Below are 14009 nucleotides of genomic sequence, written 5' to 3'. Positions count from 1 at the left end.
GTTAAGTCTAGTGAAAGCCAGGGTGCACGCTCATCTCACTTTCAGGCCGAGGGAGCCGGTGTTTGTCCACAGACAGCTTTCCAGATCATGTGGCCAGCATGACTAAACAGCTTCTGGCGCAATGGGACACCGTGATGGAAACCAGAGTGCATGGAAAAGCCATTTACCTTTACCTCCAGACGAGAACAGGGGTGATATTAGGGATGAACAGGATATTAGGGATGTCAGGGTGGGTATCAGGAACAGGTCGGCAATAACTCACAAGGTGTCAGTGAACTTTACTCTTTATTCAAAGAGTGCCTAGTGAGCACTGCAACTCTTCCCAGTAGGTCTTGCCCCAATGAGTCAGTTGCAAGGACTAAAGGTCCCCGCCTTCCCACAGCTCTCTAAGTCTCTTCCTCCCATGGGTTCTTCCCAAGCAATCTGAGATTCTGTCGTCTTGCCTGTCTCTTCTCCACCCTCTTCAGACCTCTGAGGGGCGGAGGAGCTGGTCACAACAAGAGAGGGAGACCCCCCCCTGGCTTCTTCAGCCACCTGCCTCATCTCTGCTTCATGGCCCCCTCCTCTCCAGCCTCCTTGACTTCTGTCTGCCGCAGCCTCTTCCTGCTCTGTTACAGTCATAACTCAGGTTAAGTATGCTTCAGTTTGAGTACTTTCAGTTTCAAGTACTCCGCAGCCCTGGAAGTGTTTACTTCCGGGTTCCACTGTGCACTTTGCACATGCCTTAAGCGATCTGCGCACTTTGCGCATGCGCAGAAGTACTCTACTGGCGCTTCACGCATGTGTGCTATTGCCACTCGGATTAAGTACTTTTCGGGGTGCAAATGGCACCCCGGATAACCCGAGGTACACTGTAAATTTGCTGTTTTAGGGGTCGCTTTTCATCGTCTAGTTCCTGTTGAATGTGTTTCATTTGTTGAGTCCCTCGCTGCTAATCAGAGGCTTCCTGTTGAGTCTGCTAGCTGTTGACTCCCGAGCACCCACACAACACTGAAGTTATATTTGGAGGTTTTGTTTTTCGCTTTTGTGACTGTGGCTTGTGACTTCATTTTTGTGACTTGTTTTTGTGACTGTGTGGAACCCAGTTCAGCTACTGGTTGGTTGTGTGGCTGCAGAAATGGATAAAAGCCCCCCCATCCAAACTGACTATCATCAGTGCACATAAGGGGGGGGGAAATGTTTATTTTTTTTTCATCTACAATACTGTCTTATTTATTTTATAGGACAGTACATTGATTATTGCCTTCATTTTTATGGATCAATGTCTCATTAGACAGTAAAATTTGTGTTAAATTGCTGTTTTAGGGGGTGTTATTCACCGTCTGGAATGGATTAATCCACTTTCCATTACTTTCAATGGGAAAGTTCGCTTCAGGTTAAGTACAGACTTCCGGAACCAATTAAGTACTTAACCCGAGGTACCACTGTACCTCTTCAGCTTCCAACACCTCCTCCCAGGCTTCTCCCTCTGACCACTCAGTGTCATCCCACCAGCAATCCCTAAGCTCTGAGCCTTCTTCCCTTGGGGGTTCCTCAGCTGGTGCCGCCCACCATTCCTCTGCATCCGGCCAATCTATGACAGGGGACCCTTTCAAATTCCACATTCATTTGACCCTTTCAAATTCCACATTCCTGTCTACTCACCGCAGAAGATTCTGGGGCACATTTGCTTCATGCTAGCCAGGCCTGTTGAGCCCCTCTCTCTGTTGATCTGTGTGAGCCAAGGGCATAAGATTCTACAATTCTTGATATAATGGCAACGTGGCATGGGCCCTTTTGTTTCAGTCCCCTTTCCACTGCTGTCACACATTGAAAGGACATTGAGCTGCAATGCACTATGGCCCTGAGGTCTCTCTTCTTTTGGAATGCCTTATAAACTTGACCAAACTGCGGGAGGCAGTGGAAGACAGGAGTGCCTGGCATGCTATGGTCCATGGGGTCACGAAGAGTCGGACACGACTAAACGACTAGACAACAACAACATAAACTTCAGAGGAAACCCAAGGTTCTCCAGAATATAATCCAAAAAAACAACCGCTCGTGTGAAACATGGTGAAATTAATAAGTTTAATACATGAGTAGGCAAACTAAGGCCCAGGGGCTGGATCTGGCCCAGTCGCCTTCTAAATCCGTCCCGCGGACGGTCCGGGAATACATGAGTAGAATGTGTGCTTTTATTTAAAATGCATTATTTGTGGGGCATAGAAATTCATTCATTCCCCCCCCAAAAAAAAAATATAGTCCGGCCCACCACAAGGTTTGAGGGACAGTGGATTGGCCCCCTGCTGAAAAAGTTTGCTGACCCCTGGTTTAATACATGATGGTTTGTAGCATTTTAAGACTGTTAGATCCCTTTCTTTCTAGGTTGTTTTCACTTACAGCCAAGTGAGCATTTTCAGCAGTCTTCAGCCTTTATCTTTTGTGAACAGCCATTAGATCCACAGCTTTTAGGTCCACTGGGAAAATGCTGTTAGGCATACATGTAGCGTATTGGTGCTTCTGGAAGCATCGCTTTCGAAAACCGTTTTCGCAAGTCAGGCAGCTGCTTGCGCATCACGAGGCCTGGGTTTTCCTTTGCAACAGCAGCAGCCGGCAATTCTCATTCAACCTTAAAATAAAAGGAACAGCACAGCTCAAAAGAAGCAGAACACCAAACCACTTCTCTGCAAAGAAAAGCTCTAAAGAGCTGGAGACACTCTCATTCTGGAAAGACGCAACTGAGAAAGGAGGAAGCAGGCCAGCTGGAAAGGAGCTTGGCAGCAAGATCTCCAAATACTCTCCTTGTGAATTGCTGTTTTCCTTGAGATCTGTGGATGTCCACACGGTTGGTCCAAGAACAGCCCATAGACATTTCTTTTTAATAAAGTTTGGGTGTCTGTTCCTTTCCTCCTGGGAGTTGCATGGCCCGCCAGGGTGTGCACTCCAGCATCTTTCAGTGTAAGAAGTTTTTAACTGAGGCAGGCCTTTCATGGCATGCGACTCTCGTTTGCTATATTTATAGGATGTTATATTGTTGCCGTGGAGAGACAGGCATGCTCTGCCTTCATGCGTCTGCTGTTTTCCAAGAGACCGCAGAAACCCATATTCTTATCCATGGCTGTGCTGAGCACCTGAAATGTCAGGCGGCTTAGCATCTTGAGTAAGAGCAGCTTGGATAGTTGAGCTCACTGCCTTCCTTGAGTGGCCTTACCAAAGTGCAAAGGCACAGTTCACTTCGCTGTGCGTCATGCCAAATAAACTCAGACTCCCTGTGCTAGATCAGAATCTTGGGCTGGCCTGGTGGCGAAGAGACCCTGGGAGCAGGAAGAGCCAAGTGGCCTCTTGCTGGTCACTTTAATACCTGTTGCTTGTCTTGCAGCTTTAATGCCAAGGCTGATCTGCTAATTAGTAGTCTCCAAGGCACAATACAGAACAGACTATATGAATCTGAGCTGCCGTCGCATAGCCACAATAGATAATTAAGCAGAGGAAGAGTTGGTAAATATTATCCCTGTAGGGTTGAGGGGGGAAATGTTAGTTGCTATGCGTGTCAATGAAAGAAGGAAGATTATTAATGTAGCATGCCTCAGTTGTAATGCAAACTGCACTAGAGACTTGGGTTTCGTACTTCTAATGACTCAGGGCCCCGGCGCGCTCAACTGATACTTCCTTTTGGTTTGTGCACCTTGGGTGGGCAAGATGCGCAGCCAGTCCTGGTTTCTTCATATAACAATAGCTGCCTCCTGTGGATTTCAGTTTCAGGTGAGGTTAGTTGAGCTTGTGGCTGAGGGGCTGCCTTATGAAAGTCAGATGTGGTGGGCGTTCAAGCTGCTGTGCACATCGATCCAGTAGAATGACGAGAGTCTATGCTTTGTGCAAATTAGCAGTCGGTATTACTCTGGAAAAGAAAAAGTCCTGAGACTATATATGATTCTCTAAAATGTTTACTAAATGCATATCCTGTCGTTCCTCCCAAAGGGGCCCAGGGCAGCAAACACATTCATGATTTTAAAATGTACAATAAAAATGCTTAGAAACTCTTTATGACATCTTAAAAGATGCACAATGGAATTTTAAAAACAGATGTAAGCAGACATCATCGCTGTACTCTTTTAATATCAACAGGTGGAGAGTTCCAGAGCACATTAGCGTCAATTGATTGTTGCCACACTGGTGTGCAGAGAGCAGGAATCAGAGCATAGAAACATAAGAAGCTGTCATATCCTGGGCCAGCTCACACATGATGTACGCCCAAGGCTCATGCGTTCATTCTCTGTTTCTTCTATGTTCATGGAAATCACAAGTTCTCTGAGTACATCTGACTAGGCAAACGATGGTTTTCACTTACCCTCCCAAACAAACTTGCATGCAAACCGCAATTTGAAGTGGCCCCGCTGGGGAGATGGGCAGAGTTAAGGGGATTGAGTGGTCTTTAGCGATTACAGTCATGGGTGCTTGTAATCCTCAGACAGTCCAGTTTGAATAACTTAACATTTATTCTCCTGTTTTTGGATTTGGAAATAAACTAGCCCCTCTCCTGTTTAGTGTTTGTCCAGGTTACTAGCAGTGTGGGTGGCTAACAGATGTCAAGAGTACACACCCAGGAAAATCTGAGTCAACAATGCAACTGCCTGCATAAAATCTTCTGGCGATGTCTTCCCATGTGCCGATGCTGGATGATCGAAACAGCATGCACAGGGCCTCACGGCGTTTTTACATATGAAGATGATGAAATCAGACAGCAGCTTTAGCACATCTTGCATTTGTTCGCCTGGCTCAGCTTGGAAATGACTAAATCTTCTCTCTGTTTCAGGGGGAGAAACGCCACTTGATTTAAGTTTCCTGCCTGAGCAAGCAAAGATGTCTACGATTATACCATCTGCCAGTATCGACGACCAAAGCTTCAGTTCCGTCCATGGCAGTGCAGATTCGTCAGGCGCAGATACGTTTTGAAGTGTGCGTGTGTATTTGTGACACAGATGCATGAGCTGGGAAAGGGGAGCGTTGACAGCTGTTTGTGCGGAAACAATATACGGTGCAGAAATTGCGTCAACCACATGTTTTGACATCGAATTAATTGGCTTGCCTTTCATCACCAGAAACTTTTTATATGTGTGTGTTTCTTACATGTGAATATGTACACTATTTTTTAACAAATTAAATATTTTATTTTTAAAAATGAATTTCAGCCTTGCTGGGTATCTTACAAGCCCTGTATTTCCTTTCCTGTCCTTTTTTGACTTGTTGTTGCATGTTTATAATAATAATAGTTTTATTATTTATATGCCACCCATCCAACTGGGTTGTCCCAGCTGCTCTGGGTGGCTTCCAGCGATAGAAGACAATAATATATTTAAAAAAACAACAGCAATAAAACCTTTTAAAATTCACTATATGGGGCTGTTTGGAAGGGGAAGGGGGATCAGGCCATTTGGGGGAGTGTAGGACCAAAGCAGGCCATTTGTTCCTCTAACTCAGTATGACCTACACTGATTGGTAGCAGTTATGCAGGATTTGAAACATAGGGCTTCTCCAGCCATATCTGGAGAAGTCAGAATTTGAACCTGAGACCTTCAGTGTGCAAATCATGTCACCTGCCACTGAGTTACAACTTCCCTGCAGTTGGTGCCAGAAAGGTTTCTTTGTTCTGCCAAGGCGGTAGATAAGCAACAGTTCCACAGTTTGGGAGCCTTTGCCCAGGTCTCCTTAATCTGGAAAGGGCAGGGTGTGTAAATCCCACGAGTTCTTTCTTACTGCCTCTTTAATAAATGCAGTGTGTGTGGTTTGTTTTTTTTAACTGTCCTTGCTCATTAATCTTCCAAAGGGAGTAGTACAGCAGCAGCAGGTGTATTGAAGCTGTGGGGAGCACCTGCTGACTGATGCTGGAGCAGCACTGGAGGGTTTGAAGGCTGGAGTCTGTCCGTATTTCGTTTAGTCGTGTCCGACTCTTCGTGACCCCATGGACCTGAGCATGCCAGGCACTCGTGTCTTCCACTGCTTTTTGGCATCTTTTCCTGCTCTCACTCTGTCCCTCCCGCCTATGACAGTTCCTCAGCAATGGCTACTTTGGATTTATCCCAAATACAGGTATGTTTTTTTCTTTATTTTCTTTTTTCCCCACAGCTCCGTGTTTCTTTTTAGTTGGGGACAGTCTTATCAGTCGCCCGCTTTCCCCTTGGGGCTCTGCCTGCTTTCTCTTATTTGTTGCCTGTCCCTTTACTTTACTTTTCCGTCTTTTATCTCCTTCTCTTTTCTATCGCAATTTCCTTAATCCTTTGGTGTGTTTGTTTTTGCTTCTAACCAGGGTGGATTTGATTTAAATCGAACTGATTTAAATCACGATTTAAATCACGATTTAAATCACTAGTCAGTAAGGCTTGATTTAAATCATAGTTTTCTACATAAAGACTAATTCTTGCTGGTATAACTTTAATATGCAAGTAGATTAAGATTTTTAGAATAACAACTTTTCATATTAGTTTTTTATCCCCCAGTTTAATAGGTTAATCATATTTGGACAACTTTACTGTTGTACTTAGGAAGGAGAAAAATAATCATTACCTTAATAATAACAATTTAAATAGATTCATTCAACTGAAACAATAACATTAGAGCATATGTTATTTGCTTAAACAAACATCCATGTTTGTTAACTAATTTGGCTAAACAAAAACAATATATATATTTTTTAAGAAACTTAGACTGTCAGCCCAGCCTACACATGAAAAACATAAATACTGTCTATTTCAAACAATCAGAAAAATATTGTTTCTATTCTGTTCAGTGAACTTCTTGAAACTTAGCACTGAAGGGATTGTTTCTGTATTCATAGGTTTGTAGAACAATAGGATTAAGGTCTTTTTCTCAACTCTGTTCATGTTATAACATTTTTGCTGTGAAGAAGAGGCATGTGATCTCTGTTGAGTCAAATTCAGTTTTGAGAACTGCAAAAGTAAACCAAGCATCTGTGATAATATCTTGTAGGCAGAGAAACTGCCCAATAATCTTACAAAAACCTCTGGAAGAGCATGACATTGTGAATGGATTAATGCAGGCATCCCCAGACTTCAGCCCTCCAGATGTTTTGGACTACAATTCCCATCTTCCCCGACCAGTGATCCTGTTAGCTAGGGGTCATAGGAGTTGTAGGCCAAAACATCTGGAGGGCCGCAGTTTGGGGATGCCTGGATTAATGGAATTTATTTACCCAAAAAATTAAACATATACAACCTTATTCTACATAATTTAAAAACTAATCTTTATTTCATGATGGAACAACCTTTGGATGGTAATATATTTTCCTCAAAAAGCATTTTATTTTAAAAAATCGATTTAAATAAAAAAAAATCCGATTTTTTTATTTTTTAAAAAAAATCATTGATTTTTATCCACCCTGCTTCTAACAAACTCTTCATGAGGTATTATAACAGGAATTGTCTGTGCTGTGCTCGTTACTTCAAACTCTGTGTCTAAAAAAGCTTTTTATCTCGTCTCTCCCTGGCTGCCCACCTTCGCTAGTGGGGAGTTGTTAAAGATTTTGAGTTTTTCTGCCGCCGTTTTCAGGAGTAAAACATCTTATTTTTAACAGTCTCTCTCTTATTGGAGAGTTCGGCGCTACCTCACCAGGTTTTTGGGGCATTTGTGTCAGAGAGGGAATTAGCTCGTTTGTGTCTTGACTATATACTTTGTTTTCTCGCTTTGGGAGATCCCTTATCGCGCCGCCGTGGGTTCTGCCCTCAGGATCCGCCCCCCCCCCCAGGTCGAGTGAGTTATGCCTCATCACCTGTTTTTGTCTCTCTCCAACACCAGGTCTGCCTTGAGATATCACGAGCGCAGATCCCCACCCGACTGTTGGTGCGCTGCTCCGCAAGTCGGCATAGGTTTTTTTCTTAGTGGCACAGTTTCTATCTCTTTGCCAGATCTGAAAGGCCTTCCTTTTCTTGTCAATCATGCGTTCAATCTCACTGTCATTCTCATCAAACCAGTCCTGGTGTTTCTTGGTTTGGTATCCAATAGTTTGTTCACAGGCTGCAATAATTGATGTTTTTAAGTTTGTTCCAATGTTCCTTGATGGTATCAGGGAATTCTGAAAGCAGATGGTCCTTAAGAGTCGTTTGGAAGCAATCCCGCTTAATGGGATCTTGAAGGGCTTGAGTGTTCATTTTGCGTCTTGGTTTCCTTCCGTGAAGCTTGCGTTGAGGTATAATCTTGATAGCCATCGTGGAGCGTATTAGTCAGTGATCTGTCCAGCAGTCGGCGCTCGTCATAGCTCTGGTAAGGAGCACGTCATGGCAATCTTTAGCACGAACAATAACATAGTCTAAGAGGTGCCAGTGGTTTGACTGAGGATGCCTCCATGAAGTTTTAAATTTATTTTTCTGTCAAAAGAGTGTGTTGGTAATAACAAGATTGTGTGCTGCACATATTGTCAAAAGTAAGATTCCATTTTGGTTGCTGTTGCCAATTCCTTCTTTCCCAATAGTCCCAGGCCACAGATCGAAATCTCGCCCAACTCTTGCATTAAAATCACCCAGGAGGATAATTTTATCTTCCTTAGACGTCTCTGATAGGACAGTATCCAGCTGAGAGTAAAAATTTTCTTTAATGTCTTCATTGGCATCCAGTGTTGGTGCATAAGTGCTTATAATAGTAGCCTGTTGGTTTTTAGTGATAATAATAATAAGAAGAATGGCATCACTTAATCTCCCCTAGTGTTTTGTGGGCAATTGTACTGAAAATGGAGACATCAGAGAAGTGTCCCTGGATAGGAAACCTGTCAAATTACAAACAGGCCCAAGAAAGTTTGTGCTAGACAATTTTTAAGTTCATTGGTTGGGGGGCAGTGAGTGCACAAAAAGCTATTTGCTCCCCTCTCTGTGGTTTTGCAGGCAACAATCTTATTATAGAAAGGGCACACATCATAGAGGTGCCCCGAGGATAAGTAAGCTGTAAAACGTCAGAAGGATGTGCAGAATTTCCCAAGCAAGCATGTCTAGAATTAGCAAAGGGCAGAGTACAGAGAACAGAAAAGAACGAGGCGATAGATTAACATCTTTCCCTGAAAGCACTGTGATCAGAAAGCTGCTAAAATAATTCCCACCTTGGGATTGGCCATGCTGAAGCATGGGCAAGAAATTTATTTAATAAGTGAATTTAAAAATGAGAAACTTTTGAAACAAAGCTGCTGTAATTTCTGGATTTAAAATTTATTTGTGTATTTTATGTGCGTGTGTATATATATCTATATAGCTATATCTCTATATCTACTCTCTCTCTCTCTCTCTCTCTCTCTGTGTGTGTGTGTGTGTGTGTGTGTATACACACACATACATACCTATACATATACACAAACAAACATGTAAAATACACACACACACACACACAATTATCATACTTTATTGGTTTAAAATCCTTAACATATCAACCTAAATACCTAGTCGCAGTGAGAGCAACCTTTTGCATATTTAATCGCCATCAAATAAATCAAACATGAAAAAGTAATATATCTAAAAAGGCACACCTCTCTGGTAGCAGTTTCCAGTGTTGTGTATGTACTCTTAGAATAACCTTAGGGCTTGGGTGATATTACACTCTTAACACAAACATAGTAAATCAACCCTCAATGTCAAAAGCCCTGCTCTGTGAGCACAGTAATTACAAAAGGACAACATAAACGCTGCTGGCAAGAGGTGGGGGGAGACAATTAAGGCGGGAGTAAGAAACTAGAAACGATGGAGAGAGATAGCGAGTGAGTTATGGAGCAGGCTGCTCCATAAGAATTGGAATAATTCTCTTTCTGAAGCAACTGGATGTAGACAAAGTGCTGAACAATAACACAGACCAAAAGACAACCTTCCGTAACTAAAAATTAATAAGGAGCTGGTGCTACCATGAAATTATTATGAAAAGGGACTTTCCCTTGATATTACAATAATATACAGTATTGGTTGTGTAACGCCCTTAGTTCTAACATGCCTATGGTTTGTTAAATTTTAGTCAGGGCTTGGAATGATTTCATTCAGTTGAACAAAGCTCAACTTGGAACTGTTGTTGTTGTTTAGTCGTTTAGTCGTGTCCGACTCTTCGTGACCCCATGGACCAGAGCACGCCAGGCACTCCTGTCTTGCACTGCCTCCCGCAGTTTGGTCAAAGACAACAGGCATAATGTATATTACATTCCTGTAATGGTGTATTGCAGGAAAAAAATAGTCGTCTTGGACAAGCTATTTCCCCATCATTAATCTTCCTGCTGACCTTCCAGAATTGCCCAGAACATAGGTTGGAAACCACTGGGTTAGCAACATCACATGGGGTCGGTTGAGGGCAATGATGTGAAGACAGCCCATGTGAGCCAACCACATGATTTCATGATTTCACATAATCTTAGGCAGTGCTTTTTTCTAGGAGTACGCAGGGGTATGCATACCCCTAAAATTTTTGTGAATCTTTGTACTTTTGTCCATTTACTGTATTTATTTTTCCTGATTTGAACTATAAAATGGTGGTTTTCTTGAGTCAAAAATGAGAGTATACCTAAACATTTTTAAAGAAAAAAGCACTGATCTTAGGGAAGTGTGGGCTGCAGGCGTAGGAAAGCATCAGCCATATTGTTGTGGTGTGGGTCTAGGACATGGGTAGGCAGACTAAGGCCCTTATCTGGCCCTATCGCCTTCTAAATCCGGCCTGCGGATGGTCCGGGAATCAGTGTGTATTCACATGAGTAGAATGTGTCCTTTTATTTAAAATGCATCTCTGGGTTATTTGTGGGGCATTTCCCCCCAAAAAATAAAGTCCGGCCCCCCACAAGGTCTGAGGGACAGTGGACCGGCCCTCTGCTGAAAAAGTTTGCTGACCCCTGGTCTAGGATACTGTGCTGGCCTGGCAATCTATCACCTAGAACCGAAACTGGTTTCTAGATCTGTAAGACACAAAACAGCTGTGGGGCCAGTTGTGTACTGCATGCTTCACCAACCTTGTGCCCTCCAGATGTTTGGGCACCAGGTTGGCAATGGCCAGTGCATCCGCTGCATTCCATTTACCGCAAGGTAAATACTTGCCCTAATGGAAACTGGGTGGTAGACGGATGCTACAGAAAATATACAACAATCATCAACATCTGCTCTCCAGATGCTAAATTTGCATAGTTGGCCTTGAAGGGAAACAACTCTCTCTGCTATGGAATATCCTTTTTGTTATTGTTGATGTACGATGTTTTCGCTGCTCTGCTCCGCCTGCTGCAAAAAAAGACAAAAGGGGGTAAGGAATAAAAGCAGCTCCCATGAAACGAATGTGGTAGAGAGTATCCATCACCATCTCACACACACAAAGGTAAATAAATAAAAATATGAAGTCCCCACAGCATTCCTGAAAGGGAAGGGATTTCGGTTGGATAATGAGAAAACCATGTTGTTGTTGAAAAACCTTTAGCTCAATCCATGTGTGTGTGTTCTTAGGGAGCTGGGTATGTTTAGCCTGGAGAAGAGAAGGTTAAGGGGTGATATGATAGCCATGTTCAAATATATAAAAGGATGTCATATAGAGGAGGGTGAAAGGTTGTTTTCTGCTGCTCCAGAGAAGCGGACACGGAGCAATGGATTCAAACTACAAGAAAGAAGATTCCACCTAAACATTAGGAAGAACTTCCTGACAGTAAGAGCTGTTTGGCAGTGGAATTTGCTGCCAAGGAGTGTGGTGGAGTCTCCTTCTTTGGAGGTCTTTAAGCGGAGGCTTGACATGCATATGTCAAGAATGCTTTGATGGTGTTTCCTGCTTGGCAGGGGGTTGGACTGGATGGCCCTTGTGGTCTCTTCCAACTCTACGATTCTATGATTCTATAATGGGGATGTTTATGTTTTTTACTTAGTTTGCTTTTTATCTCAAAACCCAGGCAGTTTCGTATGAGGGAATAAGGTCTTTTATGTGCATAAGCAGCCGTTTTTTGTCATTTGTCAAGAGTTTGGGCCCAGCTGACATGCAGTGTACTTTGCCCAGGAAATCCTTTTCACATACCCAACTGCCCATCATTTTAGGGTCCGTGGGCATATCTGAAAACTTATGGCCACCTGCCACAGCCTATTGATTCTATGGGCTATAATAGATGTACCTTTCAAGCCTAATTTTTATTGGAGAAAGAATCCTGTGGTCTCCAGGGAATGCCTCTGCACTTTGGCACCCGTGCACACCTTGTTGACATTCCCTCCCTTACACCTCACTGACTCACAAACAGCCCCCCATTTCCAGTGGTCTAGGTCACCAGCCGCGTTTCGTTACGTTTGTTGACTGAGCTAAAAAGTTTCGTGAGCCCCATTTTTTTTTAAAAAAAGAAGATGACACCCGAGGCGGACTGCACCCCCCTTCTTCCGCCACTGCCTATTTCTTGCCTGCTTAAAAGGGTTGGCTTTACACAAACGGTGTGGTATGCTATCTTTGTTTTCTTCTTCTTGGCTAACTCAGGGGTGTTCGGCGTAAAATGGCTACATGAACACCTCATCGCCCTCCCTTCTGCTTCTCCAACTTGGCTCAGCTATAACAACAATAAAAATGGGGGGGGGGCATTTCAGCTTGGGAGAGGAAGAAAAAGTGCAGATCAGGAACTCTGCACTCATGAAATCTTGGCCTGGTTGAAGGCCACGAAGCCGACGCTTCCTTTGATGTGCGCTGCTGTTTTTTGACTTTAAAATGCGGCCAGAAAATCGCGAGGCGTGTTCCCTTCCCTACTGTGGATAATAATATCCGTTCGCTTAAAAAATGTGCGCACAGGAGGAATGGCTCGTTTAAGATGAGGGGACATCTTACCACGGGGAGAGAGAAAGCTGCCCAATTATGAAACAGCTCCACAAGTTCAGTATTCTCTGAGTTTTTTAAAAAATAAATAAATAAATAAATAAAAAATAAAATAAATAAATAAATAAAAACTCCATGTTTAGCAGGATGCCAAGTTGATTAAGCCCAACTTCTGTCTCCTTGGGAAAGTAAAACCATCTGCTCCTGATTTGCCAGGTGCCTGCGGGAAACCCAGAAGCAGAATTTGAGCACAAGAGAACTCTTCTCCCCTAAGGCTTCCAGCAACTGTAAGAAGCCGAGCACAGCCCATTAGGGTTGGTAGCCATTCAGGGCCGTCTCTAGGGCCAGGCTGGGTGGCGCAAGGCGCCAGGGCACCTGGCCACCAGGGGCACGGAAGGGGCGCGGAACGGCTGGTGTCTGGGAGCAGCTGCTGCCGGCATCCCCCCACGGCGGCAGTAGCACGCGGCCATTGAGCTTCCTCCATGAAGCAGAATCAGCGAGACTCTTGCCTAGAGTGGCACCACGCACCTGTTGCCACTCTAGGCAGGAGTCTTGCTGATTCTGCTTCATGGAGGAAGCTCAATGGCCGCGCACTGCTGCCGCGTCCCAGAGCGGCCACTGGAGGGAGATGCCAAGCAGGGGCCTGCCCAGGGCGGGAGGCCGAGCATCCCAGGCTCTGCCATCCTCCATCTCTGCCCCTCAGCCGCGCTCTACTGCCGCCATGGGGGGCTGGGTGGGTGCCGGAGGATTCTTGCACCACGACGCTGGATACCCTTAAGACGTTACTGTAGCCATTGCTACTACCAGCATGAATTTAAAGCTCTCTCCTGTGGAAGCAAGTTCTGCACTAAATGAAGAAGTGTGTACAGATCCTGCTATCCCAACACAATGCATCCTCAATAAATGGTTTGTTAGGTGGTTTGCATAACAAGCTGACGATTTCCATTGAGTCCTATGGGGGAATTTCCAGTGTTAGAAACTGGGATAGGAAAGTTAGGAGCCAAATGGCTTCTGGGACCTGGGTTGTAGGTGCCAAAACAGAATGTCTAGTCACCACGGGCGGCGGGGGGATGGGACAGCAACACTTATTATTTTGATAAGCATGAACTAATGCGCAATTCACATACGGTAAGTGACACATTGTTAATATCACATTTTTAGCAGAAATTGTGCTTACATGTTTAATTCGGTGTTTACAATAAAAAATATTGGTACCATAGTTCAGTTTTCAAAACATTCTACTCTTT

At 43.9% G+C, this 14009-nt stretch overlaps 2 protein-coding genes across 6 annotated transcripts in view; both read left to right on the top strand.

Annotated features, from left to right (window-relative positions):
- Positions 1-5162, top strand: part of KIAA0586 (KIAA0586 ortholog) — a 71833-nt gene extending 66671 nt beyond the window's left edge. For all 5 annotated transcript variants that reach the window (XM_088674218.1, XM_088674203.1, XM_088674221.1 and 2 more), the window contains exon 33: positions 4793-5162. In XM_088674218.1, coding sequence (XP_088530344.1) covers positions 4793-4932 — 140 coding nt within the window. In that variant the 3' untranslated portion in view covers positions 4933-5162. The remainder of the gene's footprint in view (positions 1-4792) is intronic.
- A 743-nt stretch (positions 5163-5905) lies between these two features.
- Positions 5906-14009, top strand: part of DACT1 (dishevelled binding antagonist of beta catenin 1) — a 63454-nt gene continuing 55350 nt past the window's right edge. The window contains exon 1 of the mRNA XM_088674275.1: positions 5906-6066. Within this exon, the coding sequence (XP_088530401.1) occupies positions 6037-6066 (30 nt within the window). The 5' untranslated portion in view covers positions 5906-6036. The remainder of the gene's footprint in view (positions 6067-14009) is intronic.

Source organism: Zootoca vivipara, chromosome 1 (genome assembly GCF_965207765.1).
Source record: "Zootoca vivipara chromosome 1, rZooViv2.hap1.1, whole genome shotgun sequence".
Lineage (NCBI taxonomy): Eukaryota > Metazoa > Chordata > Lepidosauria > Squamata > Lacertidae > Zootoca > Zootoca vivipara.
The sequence above is the reverse complement of the archived record's forward strand: the minus strand, read 5'-3'. Positions and strand labels throughout refer to the sequence as shown.